General features: G+C 52.7%; 6 protein-coding genes across 6 annotated transcripts; 4 read left to right on the top strand and 2 right to left on the bottom strand.

The window, feature by feature from the left end:
• The first annotated feature begins 211 nt into the window (after positions 1-211).
• Positions 212-2,884, top strand: SMAC4_03142 (uncharacterized protein). Its single transcript, XM_003349506.2, has 3 exons — positions 212-1,474; positions 1,536-1,931; positions 2,007-2,884. The coding sequence occupies exons 1-3, from the start codon at positions 854-856 to the stop codon at positions 2,271-2,273; spliced, it is 1,284 nt and encodes a 427-aa protein (XP_003349554.1). The 5' UTR covers positions 212-853; the 3' UTR covers positions 2,274-2,884.
• Positions 2,885-3,181: 297 nt separating this feature from the next.
• SMAC4_03141 (uncharacterized protein) lies at positions 3,182-5,237 on the top strand (the record flags this gene model as incomplete). The annotated part of the gene is made up of 2 exons (XM_066089893.1): positions 3,182-3,631; positions 3,727-5,237. The coding sequence occupies exons 1-2, from the start codon at positions 3,409-3,411 to the stop codon at positions 5,235-5,237; spliced, it is 1,734 nt and encodes a 577-aa protein (XP_065946208.1). The 5' UTR covers positions 3,182-3,408.
• Positions 5,238-5,886: 649 nt separating this feature from the next.
• Positions 5,887-7,545, bottom strand: SMAC4_03140 (uncharacterized protein; the record flags this gene model as incomplete). Its single annotated transcript, XM_003349504.1, has 1 exon — positions 5,887-7,545. One exon carries the CDS (start codon positions 7,543-7,545, stop codon positions 5,887-5,889), a length of 1,659 nt encoding a protein of 552 aa, XP_003349552.1.
• A 3,176-nt stretch (positions 7,546-10,721) lies between these two features.
• On the bottom strand, positions 10,722-11,668 carry SMAC4_03139 (uncharacterized protein; the record flags this gene model as incomplete). Its single annotated transcript, XM_003349503.2, has 1 exon — positions 10,722-11,668. The coding sequence occupies exon 1, from the start codon at positions 11,589-11,591 to the stop codon at positions 10,722-10,724; it is 870 nt and encodes a 289-aa protein (XP_003349551.2). The 5' UTR covers positions 11,592-11,668.
• A 2,494-nt stretch (positions 11,669-14,162) lies between these two features.
• On the top strand, positions 14,163-15,134 carry SMAC4_03138 (uncharacterized protein; the record flags this gene model as incomplete). The annotated part of the gene is made up of 1 exon (XM_003349502.1): positions 14,163-15,134. One exon carries the CDS (start codon positions 14,163-14,165, stop codon positions 15,132-15,134), a length of 972 nt encoding a protein of 323 aa, XP_003349550.1.
• A 1,861-nt stretch (positions 15,135-16,995) lies between these two features.
• On the top strand, positions 16,996-20,759 carry SMAC4_03137 (uncharacterized protein). The gene is made up of 2 exons (XM_003349501.2): positions 16,996-17,179; positions 17,260-20,759. The coding sequence occupies exons 1-2, from the start codon at positions 16,997-16,999 to the stop codon at positions 20,311-20,313; spliced, it is 3,237 nt and encodes a 1,078-aa protein (XP_003349549.1). The 5' UTR covers position 16,996; the 3' UTR covers positions 20,314-20,759.
• The last annotated feature ends 529 nt before the right edge of the window (positions 20,760-21,288 follow it).

Genomic DNA, 21,288 nt, shown 5'->3' with positions numbered 1-21,288 from the left:
TTCCAGTATCTCTCCATTGTTCCTATTGCTCCCAACATCTCCTCATTGATTTCAAGGCCTTATTGCTCCCGACCTCTCATTGCTTCCAGTCTTTCATTGCTCCCAGTCTCTCATTGCTCCTAAAGTCTTCTCATTGCTCCCCAGGTCTCCTCAGCGCTCTCAAAGCCAGCGGGGCTCGTAAGCTAGCGAGGCAACAACAAGAAAGAATCGTCTTTAGTTATTTGGTAGTAAAGTATAAAAGTATAAAAGAATATAAACCATTTAGCGGGAAAGAGTTTGCGCACGGCTGTGCAGGGAGTATAAATAATTGGCCCTGCACCTAACTGCACCTGAAAGCTCGAATCAGTTTTATAACGAGCCTAAGACACACTTGGGCCATCGTATTTGTTTGACGATGGTGAGAAGAAAGAGAGCAAGTGGCACATGCGATGAAACATGGCCCATGAAGACACATCAACGCACGGTCCCCAAAGTCTCAGTGCCTGCCGGTACATATCTGGATCCACCCTGTGCTACGTCGAGGGCCCAACTCCCGTCATCGTCATGGTCTTTCCATCCCTAGAGCCTTCAACACCCTCGTCTCAAAACACTTTATCTTTTCTCCGCGTACCACCTTTGTTCTTGTCGCATAACCACCAAGGTCGAAGACAATTGTACTTGACACCACGCAGAAATACCTCCGCGCCGTCTCCTAAAACGTTATCCGCCGGATAGCACTTGTACTCCGCTCTTTGCCATCCGCTCCTTGAGACCGCCTCGCGACTATCCAGCTTATCCCCGACAGCCCCAGCTCTGGATTTGCAACCACTGTTCCTGAAATAACTCCCGCCTGGGGGCTTAATATCTGCTCAACATGGCGTCGGAAGATGCGCGATACCGCGAGACATCGCAGTTCGAAGCATGGTCCTTCTCGCCCGCTCAGCTCGCTGCCATGCGCGAGAAGACCAACGCCCTCGCCCGCCGAAGAATCGCCGAGCGCATGCTGGCATCAGCTTTGAATCCACCAACATCGAACAATACATCGCATGCGAACACGCCAGACCCGTCTGGAAATGGGACGCCCAACCCTAACGAGAACGGCGCACCGACCTTACCCGACTTCCTCAAGCCTGAAGAAGAGGCCTTGCTCGTGTCCTTTTACGTATCCGAACTATTGCGCGCGGCGGACCATCTTGGAGTGCCAGACGAAGTCAGGGCGACAGCTACGGTCTTTTTCAGGAGGTTCTTCCTGACGAATAGCATCATGACGTACCCACCACAGGAGATGATCCTTGTGGCGCTGTTTGTCGGAAGCAAGGCGGAGGGAAGGTTTCCTCGGATTATTGAGTTTCAACAAAAGTTCAACACGAAGCAGGATATCCTCGCTGGCGAATTCCTGCTTTGTCAGGGAAACAGGTTCAACTTTGAGGTCAGACACCCGTTTAGGGCGCTGATGGGGGCGATGATGGAGTTGAGGAGCTACGGGGACATCGACGTAAGTTACCGTTTTCACCATGCTCCTTCTGGTCATTCCTAACACTCCTACCTTGATTCAGGAACAACGCATAATAGCAGCCGAAAAGCGCGCCCACGGGATTCTACTCTTCAGCCCTCTCATGACCGACGCCTACTTCCACTACACACCGTCGCAGATAATGTTTGCAGCATTATCCCTTGCAGATCGTGGACTGGCTGAGCGCCTGATCCAGGAGACTTTCCACTTTGTCCCACCGACTACCAACAACGATAGCACTCCTGCCCAGACACCACTACCTGGTTCCGAAAACTTGGGGACAGCCCGAAAGGATGGTGGTGGCAAGGGGCAAATGACTAACGATGAGCGTGCAGCCATTATCGGCACGGGAATCCGAGATAAGGTTATGGGCACTATCGAGGCATGCAGGAACATGCTGTCTAACGAACTGCCGGAAAGGAAGTCGCATTGGACTAGTGTAAGTGGCTTTTCCTTCTTTGTTCCCCTTACGCTGCCATCACAGTACCAAGCTAACGCATTATCCCGCTCACAGGAATCAATCTTCAAATCCCAAATTCGGCCCGTCCGTAAGAAGCTGACGAAGTGCCGCGACCCCGACCGCTGGAACCTGTCTGAGCTCCAGCGCCAACGCCGCGAGCAAGGACTCAAACGAGAGGATTCAGAGGAACGCGCTGCTACCAGCAAGGGGAGCAAAGATCCTGCTCTCTTTGGCGGCGACCTGGTAGCTGGCGCACCAGAGAAGAAGAGGAGGAAGGTCGATGGGAATGGGTTGGAAGACCCCTTTGGAGGCCCACTTTGAGCATGTGGTTTAACAATATCCGGCGATAGTCGGGAACGATAGTAGACATGGTCGGTTACAGGGTGTTTAGACTTTGCATATACCGATCGAGGCTCGGTTCAGATCGGCTGGCGTTATGTTTGGGTTCTTGGTGGTACGTATAGACGGTACATTGAAGCGTTCTCTTTTTATATCCCCTACGTTGTTCACCAAAACCATTGCTCTGTGGTGTTGGTCTATATTTTGGTGATTTGACCAATATCCTCTTCACACTTCTCGTTTCTTTTTTTCACAGAGAATGTTTTCCTGCTCCCAATCTACCGCATAGACGGGGAAGAACGCCTAGAAAAGTTCGCCTTCACCTTCACAATCGACTCAAGCCGGCGACTCGAGCAGTTTAAAGAGTCGAAGTTCGCGCAACCTCGTTTCCGAAGACAAAAGGAGCCCCGACTAAGTGCCAAGACCAGAAATGGGTAGAAGAGAAAAGCTGTACTCCCCTAACATCCCTATAGAGTCCGGTTGAACCTACATTACCACATCCTTCTCCATTCAAGGTCAACCTGGATATTATCGGTCTAGAAACCCATGCTATTAAATCATCGCATATGGCTGGAAAACTGGTCATATATTCGGATCCGACCTTTTTAAATGAATCGGCTTGCGGTCCTCACCTGAATCGACGCAATGTCCATTGGCATCACTGTTTCCCATCTTAGTAATCCTCCCCAACGGTACAAGAGATTGACCAATCAGCTCACTCACACCATCCAAATTGGGGATTATTTTGGAGACGGCTTAACAAACACCGGACACTTTTTTTAGTGTGAGCTTATTGTAACCTTGGTGGACCTTGCAATACCATGCGTGAGAGGGGAGTCATCATTCACTCCTCACTTTCTTAGAATCCGATGTGATCGGATTATCTAGTTGCGTATTAGTACCACACTCTTCACTCGAAGGGCGTGGCGTGGCAACTCTGGAAGATCAAAACCTTGGCTGCTCGGGAACCAACCGCCAACCAGTCACTCGGTGAACATCCACACGGCGACCTCCCATTTTTAGGTCAAGACGGCAATTCTGCTCTCGGGAATTTATATATCAACGCTTCTTCCCGTCACCAACTCACCAATCCCGCTTGCAAAAATCATCCTTCATCATGGCGGAACCACAACCCAAGGTAGACCTCTATGCGCCCTTCGAGCGTGACACCATCCTCGAGGTGCGCGCAAGCAAGATGAAGAAAATGAAGGGTCTCGAGGTCATGAGCGGAATCGACAAGACCATCATTGACGGCCCTGTATACGTCGGCCGCGCTGGTCTGGAAGGCGATGAGAGCGACCCGACCTTCCACGGCGGCATCGACAAGGCCGTTCACGGCTGTGAGTCCCTCCAGTCCCCCTCCCCATGCTCAGTATCAGCCTCGGTCAATCCCTCTCCCCTCGGGTTCTTGTTCTCATACTGACTGTTCACACAGACTGCTCCTCCCACTACCCAACCTGGGCCTCTGAGCACCCCTCCTCCGCCTCGGCCTTTGTCCCCGGCGGCTTCGGCGAAAACCTCGTCACAGCCCACATGAACGAGCGCAACGTCTGCATCGGCGACACAATGATCATCGGCAGCCCGTCCGCCCTAACCTTCAACCCAGAAACTTGCCTCCTTCTCCAAGTCTCTCTCCCCCGGCAGCCGTGCTTCAAACTCAACCACCGCTTCCAGCTGAAGAAGTTTGCCCCCTTAACCTGGAAGCACTCGCGAACAGGCTGGTACTACCGCGTCCTGCGTCCGGGCCTCGTCCAAGCCGGCGACGAAATCCGCCTCGTCTCTCGCCCGCACCCGCAATGGACCATGGAGAGAATCCAAGAGTATCTCCACCGCAATCAAGACGACGAGGCCATGAACGCCGAGCTGGCGCAAATCGAAGAGCTCGGCGCAGAAAGCCGAGACGCCTTCAAAGCCCGCGTGGCCCGCTCCGCAGCCAAGAAGAAGAGAGCCGAGAAAGCCGCTCGATGGCGCGCCTTCCGCGTTGTCCAGCGGCGACAGGAAACACCTCGGATCGCCTCTTTCGTCCTCGAAGCCGTCGACCCCATCGTCCCCGTTCCCGGCGACGAAAAGTCCATCCTCCTTAAACCCGGCGCGCACGCGCGCGTTAAACTGGGTAACGGGTTGGTGCGCGCTTACTCCATCGTCAGCGCCCCCGACGAACAAGCCTCGGTCAACCGCTTCCAGCTCGGCATCGCGCTCGAGCCTCAGTCCCGCGGCGGCTCCGCCTTTTTCCACTCGCAGGTCTTCGAGGGCCACGTCCTGCAGGTATCCGCCAACTTCACGAACGCGGTGCCGAACGGGGCCAGCGCGGGCGGGATCTCGCACCACATTTTTGTGGCGGGCGGCGTGGGCATCACTGCGTTTTTGCCAAGTCTCGAACACTTCCAGAGCATCCATGTCTCGTGCGAGCTGCACTATGCCGTGCGGTCCGGCGAGGATGTTCCGTTTCGGGAGCGGCTGGAGAGGTTGAACGACGGGACGTGTGCGGTGAAAGTTTACGACAAGACCAAGGGCGAACGATTGAATGTTGGGGGCATCGTGAAGAGTATACCGTGGAACACAATGATTTACTTTTGCGGTCCCCGCGCGCTGATGCTGGACGCCGCGGAGCAGGTCAGGAAATATGGCGTTCCGGAGGGGGAGGTGCACTTTGAGGCGTTTGAGGCGGATATCAGTGGAGATCCGTTTGAGGTGGTGGTTGCCAACAAGGAAGGAAAGACCTTGCAGGTGCAAGGGGAGGAGACGTTGTTGGAGGTTCTGCAAAAGGAGTTTGGAGATGAAGAGGTGGAGGGGAGTTGTTGCGTGGGAAACTGCGGGACTTGCAAGGTTAATCTTAGGGGCGGGAGGGTGGAACATAGGGGGACAGCGTTGTCGGCGGAGGAGAAGGAGGGTGCGATGTTGGCTTGTGTTAGCAGGGGGGTGGGGAGGATTGTTATTGAGATTTGAAGAACCCCAAGGGATGGCGGAGCATGACATGGGGAAGAGAGAGGAGGATCCTGTTATTTTTCTCTCAGCAAGCGTTAGAGGTAGACTAGACTGAGAAACCAAATTATCATTAAAGATCGTTGAAAGTTCATCAAAACCGCAAATTGCTTTATGTGAGTCACATCATAAGTCTGGTACGCACAGAATCCAAACGATTTACATGGTCTTCACCGTTCTGGGGCGCACGGCTTTACATATTGAAGAATGGCAATGTGGTATTTGCTTGGACTAGCTGTTGGGAGTATAAACTGTATCTACCAAGCGCCCGAAATACCTTTAAGTTCAATCATCAAAGTGACTCGAAATACCATATGCGCTTGGAAACCATATATCTATGCAGTATGTCCCCAGCCATATCCGAGCCATGGCTGTCGCTACGAGAGAAAAAGAAACGCGCCCTTTAAATCGGAGACCAACCGGATGTATCAACTTCTGACTCCGTATTCACTTCTTTGTTCCTTCCCCAACTACTCCCCATGTATACAGAGAGGCTTCGTGACCAATTACCCGAGTTCCAAGGACAAATATCATGAAAGCTATCAAAATATGCAATGTTTCCTGTCCATCACCCTTGTGTTGACCATCTCAACTACATGGAAAGAGAAGCCAATTACCAATGGCGCGGGTCAGAAGCTCCAAATGGACGCTTCTTAATCCTCAATCTGGGCTTTCCATCCGGGCCTAAATTCGCCGCGCGCAAATTCCAAGCAAAAGTTTCAGGTCCGAACCTATCTTCAACGGATGGAGGAGACTGCTGCTGCTGCTGCTGCTGCTGCACAGAGGCAGCGGCCTGGGACAGGGTGATAGTGCTGTTCTGGTAGCTCGGAACAGTAGGGCTCTCGGTGGTATTCCATGAATTGATATCCTTGTTGCTCCAGGAGTTACCCAAGAGCCAAGCGTGGACGTCCTTTTGGCGGTTGTGAATGTGACCCGGGATAGTGGCAAGGGGATTCATGAAATCGGGACCATTCTGAGGATTGTCGTGACTGGCAGGATCGTTTTGTGGAGTGCTGCGCCTGGTAAAACCGAAACCATCAGGCTGCTCAGAGGTGCCTTCGGACTGATAGCTAGTGTTGGTGACAGGATGGAAAGGCTGGGGGTTTGGGCGCTTGGTCAAGCCTGTGTTGGTATCTTTGGCAGCGATTGAGATGACAGCTTTGTTCTCGCTCAACCGGGCACCGCTGGGAGTAAGCGACGGGGTGGTGATGTTAGTATCGGGACTCTTGCTGCCGGAATTGGACTGGCTCTGGGGCGTGCCGTTCCTGGCATCAACAGTGGTGGGCGCATCGTCATTGTTGAAGGTGTCGTCCGTGGTCATGCTCTGACTTCCGACCTTGGCAGTATCCTGTGAAGCGCCGTCAGGAGAGGTGGCCAGATCAAAGGGCTTGATGGTCTGCAAATCATCCTCGGGTCCAGTCCAGACCCTGCCGCCCGGGGTATCAGGACGGGGAGTATTACAGTTAGAAGCCTCGTTGCAGGTCTGGTTTGGAGTCGACTCGGTCTGGGTGCCATTTTCGTGGTGAGCCTTCGTATAGGTAGCCTGGGTGCTCTTTTCCCCAGTAACATTCACCAGGGTGGCCTGGATGCCCTTTTCCTGGGTAGGCTTTTTACAGGCGATGGTGGAAGTAATGCTCATAGCCTCCTGCTCAGCTGCCTTTTTTGCGATCAGCGGAACAATATCCTTCTCGACCAGAGACCCAGTCGTCTTGCCGTGAAGCACCATCTTTGTCCAGGCATCGTCGTAGGAACTGATACCTTTCAGCAGCAATAGACCCATGAGCTCGTCTGAAACCTCAAAGGCCGCACGCTTGAGACGACGGCGGAGCCAAAGAGCTCTGTCCAAGAATGCGTGAAGGTTGGTAAATTGAGAGTGATCGATGTCGGTGAGCTCCTTGACAAGTCGGAATTTGTACTCAGCGGAGATATCGATGTCCCACTTGAGCACAGCGTGGTAGAGGCTGCGCGGGTCCAAAGAATGCATCCCATGGTAGCCGAGGGCTTGGATCTTGGTGATGATGGGCTGAATGCTGTTTGAGAGCATTGTGTAGGCAAGGACCTTCTTCCTATTGAAGCGTTCGTGGTCGTCTCTTGAGGCGGTACTGGGAGGAGCCTGCTCGTCACCGGTGATGATGTTGTGGAGATCAAAGTAGCTCAGCTGAAGAAGGAGCACATCATGCCAAGCCTCGAAGTCCTGCTCGCCGCTCAGGGTAGGGATTTTGGGGAGTTGAGGGAACGCAGGGAAATCTGCGTTGGGGTTTCTAGACGCCATTTGTAAGTTGGCCAAGTGGGTGATATCGGACTACGGGTTGAGAAAATTGAATGGTGAGCTGGAAGGTGAGAATGACTTGATAGAAAGAAAACCTAAGGTAGATGAGTAGGACTGTCTGTAGGCGTTGTCGTCAGATTGATGGAAGGGTCGTTCAACAATCTGGGTAGACGTGAGACAAGAGTCCGAGAGATGGTTGGTGTTGTTTTGTTGTTGTGGGAGAAAGATTTCTGGAAGAAGTTCGAAGTTTGAAGGCAAGAAGTTGAGCGCGGGGGTTTTTAAGGAAGGAAGGAAGGAAGGGAAGGAGGTTGCCTGCCCATGGTTCGAAACTGGCGACCAGGCGGAGGGAGCTCTATCGTCGTGCCTCCACAATAAGATTTGATTGATGACGCTGAATGCTTCAGTTTCATCCGAAGTCAAAGATTGGTGGTCTTATTGACCCACACTCTGGCGGTGGTGTTCGTCTCTGACAGGGAAGGAAGGGGCGTTTCGTTTTGTCGTGACTGCCTTACAAACACTCGCAGATCGGCAGAGTAAGTTCGGATGATTGCGTAAGTGACACCAACAGCGTGGAATAACGCCTAAGAAATCTGACCTGTAGTCATGAATGGGTAGTGCACTATGTCAATGATATGAGGGTAGCGGAAAGTGAGTATAGGAGTCGTACAGCTGCGTTTTCATCACAAGGTGGGCAGACGAAGATTTTCAACGGTATGCACTCGAATGAACTACACGCGATGGGGGAACCAGATGTACCATTTGCGAAGATTTCATCTCAAGCACCTCGACGAAGAGGTCGCCGGCCCGGAAATGAGTCCCTGCTCCCCGAACACTGGACTTTGATCCCAACTTTCCATCCTGACATTTTCCATCCTTCCTGGGTCAATAACACCCCCCCTTGTCCTTGTCCTCCGGAAGGGGACCCACGAGGTGAAAACGAGATACCAACATGAGCGAGACTATCCAAGTGAAGCGATGGTAAAGTTATACCAACAGGAGGGATGGACTTCGCAAAGCGAAGTGTTGATAATTTTGTATCATGGAGGGAGGAGAGCGTTCACAAGTCGTCAAGTTCCCTAAGGCTCAATAAACTCTTATCACCTCAAGTGGGCAGGTAGAAGAGTGGGTTGTGGACTTCACAGGAAAGCGAAGCGAATCTTCAAAAATGAAGTGCGTGGTGGTGGGAAGAGATCTTGGAAAAGATCGAGTGATGGGTGATGAACAACTCTCATACCTGGCATACTCTCACTCGGAAGAGCGCAAGCAATGAAGATGTATCATCTGTGTGTGGTGGGTGAAACTTCAGATGAAGTTCAAGAAGAGAAAAAAGTGACTAAGACAATTTTTTGGGGGTTTTTGGTTCACTAGAGGCCAAATGCGCCTCGTGAGTGAGTGTAGGGCAACCTTACCACCTGGCGTAAATATGCAAGTGATGAAGGACTACCTATCCACCTGGCTTGAATACACAAGTGAAAATTTGAAAGAAAGAAAGGGTTCACCGCCTCGCACAAATGCAGAAGTGACGAGGGAAGATCACCGAGGGTGAACCTCTTGGGTGAAGAATGGGCGTAGAAGCATGATCGAGTGGGGGTATGACCATATAGCTTTCCCCAGCCGCTGGTTCTCTTAATGACGAGTAGAGTGCTGTTTGGTCATGCCGTTATGTTGCTGCCGACGGCCTTGGGTGTTCCGACACCTTTTCTTGTTTTGACGGCTCTTCTGGTCGCTGTTGTTGTCGTTGCGCCGCAAGGTGGCGTCGGTGGTACTCTTCCCATGGATCTCCTTCAGTCTCGTTTCATGGTCCTTCAACCCAAGAACTTCGGTAAGGTGTGTGCGGAAGGTGTGTTTGCCATCCTCGATGCGCAGGGACATGGCTATAGCCCACTCCAAATGGTGATTCCGTAGGCCTTGAATAACAAATGCCATCTGGACCTCTTCAGGAAGTGCGATGCTGAGTTCGTTGAGGCGGTGGTTATACCAGGAAGCCTTTAGCGAGTACGCGTCCAGGCTGTCGAATTCATCACGGTCAATGTTACTGAACTCCCTCAGCAACCTGCTTTTTTTAAAGTAGGGGATTTCGAGGTTCCAGCGTGCAACGGCTTCCCATAGGGCTTGGGGGTCCTGGCCATTTTCTTTGACGAAAAACCCTTCATCCTGAGCTCGGGCAATATAGGCTTGACGCTATCATGGATGATCATATAGGCGCGATACAGTCTTTGGGAGAAGCGGTGATGAATTTGTTCATCGATGGGACCATCGAATTGAGGAAGGCGCTCAGTGCCCTCGATGAAGCCCCAGAGGTTGAGTACTTCGAGTTTACCGCGGGTGTACCTGAACCATTGATAATGATTTTCGTGATTTTGCAGATTCGGAATGTTGAAATCGGCTGGCCACAGTCTCGTCATTTCAGCCCATAGCTCTTCCGCCGTTTCGTCACGACGCCCCCAAAGATTCAGATAATAACTAATCCAAAAGTTTGTCAGAGATGTCTTCAAAGATGGTCCTAACATACCGCACGGAACAAGTTTGGGGGTTAAAGTATCCGGGCGGGAGCGTTCAAGAGGCGACCTATGAAAAAATCTGCGCAATGGAAATAACTTGTCACCTTTAACTTGGGGCCGAATCATCATCCATATCGGCTGTCCTTAAAGAAGCCATGATGACCAAGACGATAGGATTGCGATGGAAGTGAACTGTCTTGGAGGGGCGACAAGGCCGGCAGTATCAGACTTGGAAGAAAAACTATGTCATGACTCAGGGGAAGAAAAGCGAGTCCCATATAACTTACCGAGGTGCTCGGAATGGAAGTAGTTAATCCATGGTGGGTTTTCTGCCACCGGGAAAAGCCTGTATGGAGGGAGATAGTTGGGTGAACCAAGCAGATGTGGTTCAGGAAGGCCGTGCGTTGGTCTAGAAACACAGCCCAAGCAAGTGTGAGGATGGTAAGATTCGGACACTCAGATGTGTATTTAGTCGCTAAAAAGATGTGATAGCCGTCATAGTGTTGGGCAAGTAGTGCGAATATGTCGTACCCAACGGTTCGAATTATTGCAGAGCTTTTGATCTGTCTTCATGTTTCTCCGATGGCCGCGCCGTGTTCATCCAAGACATGAGAATAGGTGGGCATACAGGTAGACAAGGTATCGAGAGACTTTGCGCAGTTGCAAAATGGTACGACCTCATGGAGTTGTAGATAGACGTCGTTGCATACCCCAGCTAAAAGATGAGTGGTTGCCGAGGAGGCACGGCCAAGAGCTCAATTCACTCTGCACGAAACCAGCGGTCTCCTTAGTAAGGAGAGGCGCGTTTTCTGGCACCCTCCCCGCGAGCATGTCTTGAATGACCTCCGCGGGCAATGTGGTGGCTCTTGATATGTTGTGGCTTGTTTGCCTCGGCTCGATGCTCCCTGAAAATTCCCAAGGACACCTGTTTGTCGGTATTTTCCGCAAATCGAAGTAAGTCCAGTCCTCAGCCTTGATGGCCACTAACATTGCCCAGGTTTCGTCGGGATAGCTGGTCAACCCGCTGAGAACATATGTCTTCATCAGCTCGTCAGCAATCGGCACACCGGCACGCTGAAGGCGCCGGCGAAGCCAATCAGCACGGCGCATATATTCGTTGAGGTTACCAAATTGCGAGTGATGTATGTGGCTGAGCTCCAACAGTTTGATTTTGCCATATGTGCCGAGGTGGACAGCGAGGTCCCAGCGATGAATAGCATCCCACAGTGCTTTTGGATCAAGGTCATCCGGTAAACGGATGCAGTCAAAGCTGTAGCCTCGAAGTCTCGAATGAATAGCCCTGCTGCTGTTGTGGATGACTCGGAAGGCGCACAGTCTCCTCTCATGGAAAACCCGAAGGTCCGATTTATCCTCGTCAGTATCACTAGGAGGAGGTGTTTCCGTCCCCTTGACAAAACCCTCAAGACCGAATATTCTGAAAACATCCAGTACGTAGCGGTTCCATTTCTCAAAGTTTTCCCCTCCTTTGAGTTCTTCAAGCTTTAGGTCAGCATCTGGGTTGGCAGTCCAGGACTCCAGGTCGGCCATCTGGGATGAACGGCGTCGATGGCCGGCTCTGGAGCTTTTTGATCAGGCGCGCTCGAGAAAGATATAGTCGAAGTGTCAGTTGGATGTTGCAAAGTTTAAATGTTGAATGACCAGAGCTAGAAGGAAAACCCGAAAAAAAAAAAAAAAAAAATATTTTTTGGTTGGTGAAGAGGGACAAAACCAGGGGGATGGTATGTTTATTGGGTGAGAAAATTGTTCACCTGTCTGTGGAAGCGGCGGCCATAGCGACCATATGAATGGCACAAGGTGGTCAGGTTGCAATACGAAGAAGTTGTTTGGTCGCGAATTTGTGTCTACGAAAAAAGAAGAAAACCAGTCAAGGTCAGAAAGGACAGCCAGCCTATATAGGGCCGCTCGGAGTAGAAACAAACAAATTCCCTGGTGGCGAGGGTGTGGCTATAAAAACCAGAACACTTCACGTCGCATTTGGATCGACTTTGTGCTGGGCTTTTCTCTTGATTTCAGAGAGGGCGATATCTGATTTGAAGAAGAACATTGGCGAATATAACTCCGATAAAGTGGCATGGAGATACTCTTAAGAATTGTATGACAGACTAGCGACGAGATGGCTGGTTGCAGTGAAGAGTTCGTGTTTTCGATCAAACGGTACCTTACTGCGTATGTTACAAACCGATTCTAACCAATGACCCTACGTGATTGATTGGTTGAAAAGTGGGTCGCGAACGTTCACAAACAAACGCGAAGAAGGCTTCAGTGTTAGTGAAATATTTCCAGCATGAAAAAAAAAGACAAGTAAAGCAGGACCAATAATGTTAGGAATAACCTAACTAATTGTTGAAAGATTGAAGAAGGGAGGATAGAGAAGTTGCCCCGGGGTGTGAGTAACATACTGGGTTTGGATGTTGGTAGTGTCGGTCGGTCCTACCACAGGAATATTGAACAAATTAGTGATGATGGGAATTCAGTGGGTTGTGTTACTTTTGAAAGGCGCATCCCACTTCGAATTTCAGTTGTTTCCCTGCCATCATGTTCTCATCATATTTAGGTATGAATACTTTCCTCCCCACTCCCGTGTCCCAGAAATCCAGACATGCCATATATTCTTTTTCTAGAGACGTAGAGAAAATGAGAGCCGCCGAGGAGACACGATCCAAAAAGTGCTCTCCCCGTTTGACCCTAGGGGCCCCCACGATGGGGACGACCACGACGCCTAGAACCACCGCGTCGCCCAGAACTACCACGATGTCCGGAAGCCCGGCTGTTGATCTCTTGTTGCTCTTGTTCATGTCTCTTTGCTTGCTCTTTAATCATGCCCCTATACATTCTAATATCGGAGATCATTGTTTGAGAGTCCCATTGTCGTAATTCACCATTTTGAGAGAGCTCAAAGTGCCGCTGGGGTGTTCAGCCAGACCGCCCCACAGACGCGTCTTCATCATCTCATCCGATACTGGTATGTCGAGCCGCGTAAGACGCCTTTGAAGCCATTCAGCTCTAGCAATGAAATCATTGAGGTCCTCGAACTGACGATAGTTGATGGTGGTGAGCTCCCTTAGAAAGGCCAGTTTTCTGTCTGGGCCGATGTCGGTATACCATCGTTGCAGGTCGTCCCATAGTACTTTCGCATCGTAGTCATATCCTTGAGCGTGTAGGAGGTGCCCGGGAAGAAAAATATCCCTCCGGGACAACGCACGTTGGACATTTTCGTAAAGAAGGCTCTAGGCGCGGAACTTTCTGTGTTCGAAGTCCCTGAGCCTTTCCTTATCTTTGGACGTATCACCAATGGGGGGTGTCTCCGTACCCCTTATGAACCCCTCAAGGCCTTGCATCTTGAGGATATTTATGGCATAACATTCCCAAAGCCCAAAGTTCTTCTCTCCACGGAGCTCCATAATCTTGGGAGGCTCATCTTCCTCTGAAGAGGAATCATACGGTCGTGACCGAAGTCGTCAGGTTTATCCGACTATCTGGGACTGTCAGTGATTTTAGCTCAGTTAACCAGTTGGATGGATTGAGAAAGCTGCCAATGAGCCGGGAAAACGTGATGACAGGGAGGCAAAAGAACAAGATAGAGGGGACAGGGTTGACGTACAGATCGAGTTTGTCACCTTTTGGTGCGAGCCCTGACAACCAAAGCGTGAGAATGAGAAGACTGAATCTGTGCAACAGCTGGCGAGATAGTGGTATATACCGTTGGGAGAACGTAAAAGAGCACGGACGTGGCTTTCGAGTCTGTATTCCCTCAGAAGCCCGGAATCCAATTTTTGCGAGGTCTTGAGACGACAAAGTCAGCTGTACCCGAAAATCGTTGTGCGGAAGTCCCGTCTGATGTGGTGAGCTGCGCAGCTCAAGGGTGCGCACAGGCATAGAAGGTACGTCGTGCTTGTAAGCTACGATACCACTTTGAACCAATCACCGGCCGAAGTGATTTTACAAGGCTGAGAAGTGGGGCGCAAAAGTTTCCTGGAGATGGCGACGGCTTGCAGAGCAAATGCTTCAATCTCCTCCATTCTTCAGTTTCCAATCTTCAACCAAAACTCGACATTACCACAATCGTCAACAGCACGTTTGTGACTCAATACCGACAAGATGGCGCCATCCCCACCAACAATAGGCGAATTCAGCGTCCTCCCGATCTCAATCCCTCCCGTTCCGTCATTCCCTCGAAATGTCGTCCACTACCTTTACGTCCGACGAAACGCCCCCAAGATCCCCACAGCCAACGATTCCAGGAGTCTTTTCCTTGCAAATGTCCCCGTCGACAGCACAGAGCTTCACCTGCGCGCTCTTTTCGCATCGCTAGTCGGCGCGGGTCGCTTCGAAAGCGCTTCGTTCGAGGAAGAAAGGAAGGAGGCTGAGGCCGTTGCGGCCGCCCTAGACGCCGCGCCCGCACAGGCGGTACGATTACTAGCTGCCCATGGCAAGAAGAGGAAACGCGAGGACCAGGAGGCTGCCGAGAGAGCCGAGGAAGAAGCTGCTGCCCGACTCCCCAGCACATGGACCCGACCACTACGAAAGAGCGGCAGCACCGCCGTCGTCCTGCTCGCCGACGAGAAGAGCGTTCAGCAGGTTCTGAAGGCGATCGCGAAGGTTCACAAATCCAAGAAATATCCCAAGTGGGGCGGCGAAGGAAATGTGGTGGCTGAGCGCGTACCACAACTCGGCTCCATCTGGCTCAAGGCGCACAACCAGCTTTCCTACCCCGACCGCGACCAGCTACAAGCCGCCGTGGACGCATTCTCGACAATGTTTGCTAGGAGAGAGAGGGAGGCGGCCGAGATTGCCAAGAGGCTGCGCAACGAGCCGGACGAGGACGGTTTCGTCACGGTAACACGCGGTGGAAGAACCGCGCCGGCCACCAGGAACGAGGCCGAGGAAGCCAAGAAGAAGATGATGGACAAGGCGGAGAAGAAGAAGCAGGAAATGACGGACTTCTACAGGTTCCAGATGAGAGAGCGCAAGAAGCTCGAGCAGGAGGAGCTGGTGAAGCGGTTCGAGGAGGACAGAGTGAAGTTGGATGCCATGCGCCAGAAGCGCGGCAAGTTCGTTCCCGAGGCGTGAGCGGGAATTTAGCGACCAAACAAAATTTGTTCGCTCTGCGACGCCTTGGGCAGTTCGCAGCTACACTTGTTGGGCACGTCAAAGTTTTGCGACCGAGCGATTGTCTCTGGTAGCACGACACTACACGACAGGCCTGCTGGAGAGAGGGCCCTGTGTGAACTTGCGCAAGAACATGCAAGTCTCTCCAAACCTACCGTTAGGTGTGTATTCCCAACATTCGTACTTTTTGCTTTCCATGTCAAGATTTCATGATGACGGCCGCGGGGCCATCAGATGTTTTTCTCAGCTCTGGGTCCAATTCCCTTGGTTGGAATCACAAACGCTGACAAACACCGCGTCAATAACAATCTTCTCAAACTCTCTGAAATATGTCTTGCATACCGGTTCCCGCCCATGTTACGGATCTGTTGTCGTACACAGAGGTTGTGCTAACATCTGAGACCAGAAAGACGTTCTTGGCATCAATCCGATGTCATCCTTCATTCCACTTTCGCGGCCGTTATCGTGATATAACCTCGAAGATCATATACCCAATAATCACGACCGAGGCGGACGACCTGGTGCGACCGGCTGGCCTTCACCAATGGCCACACAGCAAAAACCACAACAATAACAACAACAACACTTGTGTGAAAATGGCCGGGAGGAAGTTCAGTACAACGGCATAGAGGACGGGAAAGGGGACAACGGAGTTCAAAAAGGATTGGAAAAGCCATTCCCATATTTTCGAGGCTGGCGATTGTAACATTTTTGCAATTTTGCATCTTGTCGGAGTCGAGTGGAAGGCGGAGATGGGATCATCCGTCAATCGTTTTCTGCTGACAAGCCTGCAGCCCCGCCCAATGCAGGTGTCGGATCATCAAACACACCAAGGAGGGCAGAGGAGAAAGAAAAGGACAGGAGGAGGAGGAGAAAGATCAGGGGTCAAAGAGCCATTCAGAAGACGCTGTACACGAGCTAGGGTTAGGGTTATAGCCTGTATGTTTACTTGGCCGTTCAGCTTGTTCTCCAGTCTCCTGGCTTCTTCGGCTCCGTTTCGTGGTGTCGCCGGCGGTGTTTGTGACGATGCGGTGTGATGAGCTACGTAGCGGTGCCGCTGTGGTTCAGCTTTCTCCAAACAGTCCAACGCTGTTGCGGCCAAGCTGTGGGGAGCCATGCCAGTTGTCCCGTTTTGCAGTGGCCCGCGCCGCCCGCCAGTTGGGTGATCCGGGCCGGGGGAGGGATTGCTACAGCAACGGGCCCCACCAAATAAACATGCGTGATGCCGGATCCGTTCTTGATTCGAAGATTCCTCTTTCTGGCAGCACTGACACTGCAGCAGTGCCACTCTCGCCAATTGAGACAAACCAATTGATCGATTTCCATTTCCAGCCAACGATTGACGCCTTAACGCCACCCATCCGCCCGCCCACAAGCTTGCCGACCAAGGGACCTTTATACATACCTACCGTGTACTGTGTGTGTGTGTGTGTGTGTGTAATGTAGCGCGTTGGGACCCCTTGGCAGGTTGACAATTGACCCCTAACGGTTTTCTGCTGCATTGTCGTTCCTGTCGCTGTGCTCCTTCCTTCCGAACCTTGACGGCCTGACGCCAACCCACTGCACCGCGCCTTCCACTTCGACTTCGACTTCGACTTCGCATCGGGAGTGCCGCGACAGTGTTCGTTAACCGGAAGGTCCAACCGACCGATCCGTCTTTCTACGAGAGAACTAGGTATCCGTACGAGGTCGAACCGAATACACGGGCACCCAACGCCAATACTATCGTTAAACCACCACCGACCGACCACCAAACCGCCGAGTCCCGAGTTCGGAATGATCACGAATGTAACCGCCTTCCACACCGCCAACAACCGCCCAACATGATAATCTCAGACAACCTCCGTACGGCATCTATATACATCAACAACCAGCTGCTCTCCCGCGGCCTCCTGCGCGATGGCGACACCATTGACTTTGCCTACCCAGGCGACAACGATGACGAGCTGGCGCACACCATGGGTCGTATAATGGGGGTAGTTAACGACCTGATCCTCCGGCGCGACGTGCGTTTTTCTCTCTTGCCTCCCCGGTCATTTAAGCTCTCACCTTCCAGTTCGACTAACAAACATATTCTGAGCCACAGCGCGACGCCGAAACCCGCGAATCCCTCTCCCAAACCATTCGCTCCCTGCGCGCCGAGTCCCTCCGCCAGACCACCGACATTGTCCGGCTGTCCGAAAAGCTAACCGACTCCTCTCGAAAAACCGCTCTCGCCGAGCAGGAAGCCGCGCACGCCCGCGCCCAATTAAAGGCCGCCGAGCAGACCGTTACCAAACTAAAAGAGGAGGCTGCCCGCCAAAAGAGCCTGGTACAGCAAACGAGAAATGCGTGCGCGAATGAGATTCGCAAAAGGGATCGCATGATTGAGGGGCTCAAAAAGGCGGTGGCGGATGCGGGGAGGACGAGGGGGACTGGACATACCAGGGGTGCTTCTAGGGACGGTGGACTAGGGCTTGGTGGTGGGGTAATGAGCATTGTGGTCCAAGCGGGCGACGAGTATAATGCTGAGGCGGGCGGCAAGATGGGAGTTCCGCAGGGGATGACTGGGTCAGAAGGGTACGATCTCCGGATGGAGACGAACGGGTTCCTTGCGGAGCTGGCCAAGGGTCTCAGCGAGGAGAATGAGGTGCTGCTTGGGCTTGTGAGGAGGACGGTGAGGAGGATGCAGGAGATGAGTGGGTGGGATGTGGTTGCTAATGTTGTTGCGCAACAACAACAGCAGCAGCAGAAAGATGAGGGCGGGGATATCAACATGGATGGTGTTGAGACAAGGAAGGAGGAGGGTGATGAAGGGGAAAAGCACGCGCTGGTGATTCCTACTAGCTGTAACGAACTGCAGCGCGACTTGGAAAACGTGCTGGAGCATATGCGCATTATCTTGACGAACCCGTCGTTTGTGCCCATCGAGGAGGTGGTGGTGCGGGAGGACGAGATTCACAGGTTGCGCGACGGCTGGGTCAAGATGGAGAGCCGATGGAAGGAGGCTGTCCATCTGATTGATGGCTGGCGCAATAGGATGCAGGTCAGCGGTAGGCCCGTTAACGTGGAGGAGCTCAAGATGGGTTTGCGACTTAGCCCAGTCAAGGTTAAGAACGTGGCGGAGACGGCGCATGGGTTGCAGTTGGAGATGCCCAGTGTTAGGGAAGAGGAGGATGCTGAAGAGCAGGCGGATCGCGAGGAAGTCGAGCGGTATCTCGAAAAGGAGAAGGCCGATGCCGCCGCTGCCGCCGCTGCCTCCACAAATGCCTCTGGCCCAAGATCCCGGGACAGTTCGCTTCATCTTGTGCCGGCACCACCGGGAGGTGTGCCAGACGACCCCATGGACGAAGACAGCGAGCAATCGAGTATTTTCGAGGACGACGATCTCGACCTGGACGACCTGGATGACGATGAGGAGCCTAACGTGGAGGTTCTTGGGCACTCATTGATGCTGAGCTCCCCTCCGCCTCGCGTACCACCACAACTCAGCCCGCTCAAGGACTCGCCTGCAGCTGGCAATAGGGGCGGGTTTGGACAGCCTAACTTTCGTCGAGGAGGCGGAGACTACACTAACAACCTGCGAGCAGCGGAAGTAGGCCCTCCTGTACCACCACACGCCGACAAGCTGCAGCAGACGAAAAAGTCCATCCGACCAGTGCGACAACAAGAGGGAAATGCTTCAGTGTCGGAGAGGGAACAGGCACGCCCATCTACTGCACCATCTACTACATCTGCCGGTAGTATCAAGCTGGTTAAGCCAGAGACATCAGGACCCAAAGCTGCATCTGCAGCGAGAAAGCGGCCAGGGACAACCACAACGACTACGTCGGCGACAGGGCCCACGGCGAGGACACGTTCACGTACACGTACTGCTGAGTTTGATCGTGAAGCTGCTGCCCCTGTGACCAGGTCTCGGGCCCGTGAGGAAGCCGCTACATCTGGTGGAGCCGGGAGAGCGCAGACGACAGCAACCGCGAGGAAACCGGCCGCCGATAGGTCTAGACCACCTATCACACGCGCTGCAACCACTACTGCGGCACCAGGACCAAGAGGCAAGAGCCAAACCCGATCACTCACATCATCCGGTAAAGGCAAGGAGACCGAGAGCAAGACGGGCCCCAAGTTTGTACCCGGTCACAGGAGAACCAACTCGGAGAAGACCGCCTATTCCACCGCCAGCGGCCCTGGCACTCCCGGGAGGGAAAGGGAAATAGTAGGCAGTAACTCTCGACCTACCACCTCCAACGGGCTTACCAAGACAAGGGAAGCTACACTCCTCGCCCAATCACCCAAGCTCGCACCATCACCCAGGCTCACCAAGGGCCTGGCCACCAACAACAACAGCGAGAATGGCAGCTCAACCGATAGCGCGAACCGCAGCGGCGGCGGTGCCATTTCCCAATCACCCATCAACCCCAACCGCTCGCCCAAGAGAACTGGCAACTCCCGTCTCCCGCTCCCTAGGACAGGGCTTGTTAACACCGCTGCCCTCCAGGCACAGCAGAGTCCACTCAACGTGGCCACCATCGCCGCAAAGCTAGCCGCTTCTGAACGAGAAGCTGACGCAGCTCGGGTGAGGGCTAAGCTGAAGGCCATGAAGAGATCCGAGCAGGAGAGCGTGGGTCCTTCTCAGTCTCAGCGGTCCACCAATGGAGCCAGCCAGAGACACAGCAAGAACCAAAGTCAGAACCAGACCCAGCCCGACGAGAACCAAAACAACAACGGCCGTGCCACACCGATGGACATGGACAACGACGATGAAAATGAATTAAAAATCTCTCGCCGCCGCCCCGCCACACCCGGCAGACAATCCAAGACCCCCAAAACAGCGAGCAGAGCGGCCCGGGAAGAGGAGCTCTTTGACTTTGAACAAGAAGACGAAGAAGCGGATGAGCTTGCCGGGCCACAAACAACAAACCATGACTACGACATGGGAATGGAAAAGTTGCATGTGCAGAAGCGCAAGAGGGAGAAGATGAGGACGAGCAGAACGGCCAGTCGGAGGAGGAGTACCCTGAACCCGTGGGAATTGCAGAGTTTGTTGCAGGGGAGTGTCAATGTACCGCCGCCTATGCCTTCGATGCCTCCGCCGCCGCAGAACCCGATGACGGCTGGGATGGGAAGCGTGGGGATGACTGATGTTGGGATGGAAGGTTAGGTTAGGTTAGGTTAGGCTTCATTTCGGCCCGAGATGGCTCGAGATGGGTTGAAGGTCGGGAAGGACATGACTTGGAAAGGCTCAGGGTAGATGGTGTGTATGGCATGGTTCATGTTTGCATTGTTGCATAGTGTTGGTGTTTGTTTTGGTGGGTTCATGTCCGATGACTCTTGTGTCGGGTCCCATTCGACTATAGAGCGGCCGCCGCTATGCTTATCTCGGTGTTTTCTTTCTTGGTCTGGTCTGGTCTTGTCTGGTATAGGTAAAAAGGTATCGTTTAGTTACCTTTTTGATGTCATTGGCCAATTATGATAATGGCTTTTCCTGGATGTCTATAATGGTTCACAATGGTTCACGCCACAACGGTGCCCGGTTGATAGGGAGCATGGATGGCCTATGTAAGGTAAGGTATAGAGAATAAACGTCATGATAGTATATAGAAAAGGATGCATGGTTTCGGATGTGAAGAGGCTCCGGTCTGCCCTGCGAGCCTTGGCTGAAATATTTGTGATACTAGATGAGGTTATCTCACTGGGTGCCTGATTTGAGATCCATGATCGACGACGACGATGTCCACAATCTGTATAGTAGCGCTGACATTGTTGTGCTTTCTGTTTTCTGACTCAGTGTAGTAGAAAAGGAGCCTCAAGTGCCGACCGAGTCTAGGGACAACGACAAAGCCGTTCCGTAAATCTCCGGCAGATTGGTTGTAAAGGGGAGGACGAGCAAGGACGTTGTCGATGCTGCGGGGTAAGTCATGATAAATGTGGGGTTGTGTGCCGTTGCCCGCCCACGCCGCCGTCTCCGAGAGGCCGATACAGCTCCGGGGTGCATTCCTTTTTGGGGACCCCCAAACATCTTCACTAACCTTCAAAGAGGCAAGTACCTGTCAGCCTACACAGCGCCAGAAAGTGCTCTTTCCTACAGCTCTGTAAGCACTTGTCTCTCCTGTATTACAGGGCAGCTAGCGCTGAT

The sequence above is a fragment of the Sordaria macrospora genome, chromosome 2 (genome assembly GCF_033870435.1).
Source record: "Sordaria macrospora chromosome 2, complete sequence".
NCBI lineage: Eukaryota > Fungi > Ascomycota > Sordariomycetes > Sordariales > Sordariaceae > Sordaria > Sordaria macrospora.
Note: the sequence above shows the minus strand (reverse complement) of the source record. Positions and strands in the feature narration are given on the sequence as shown.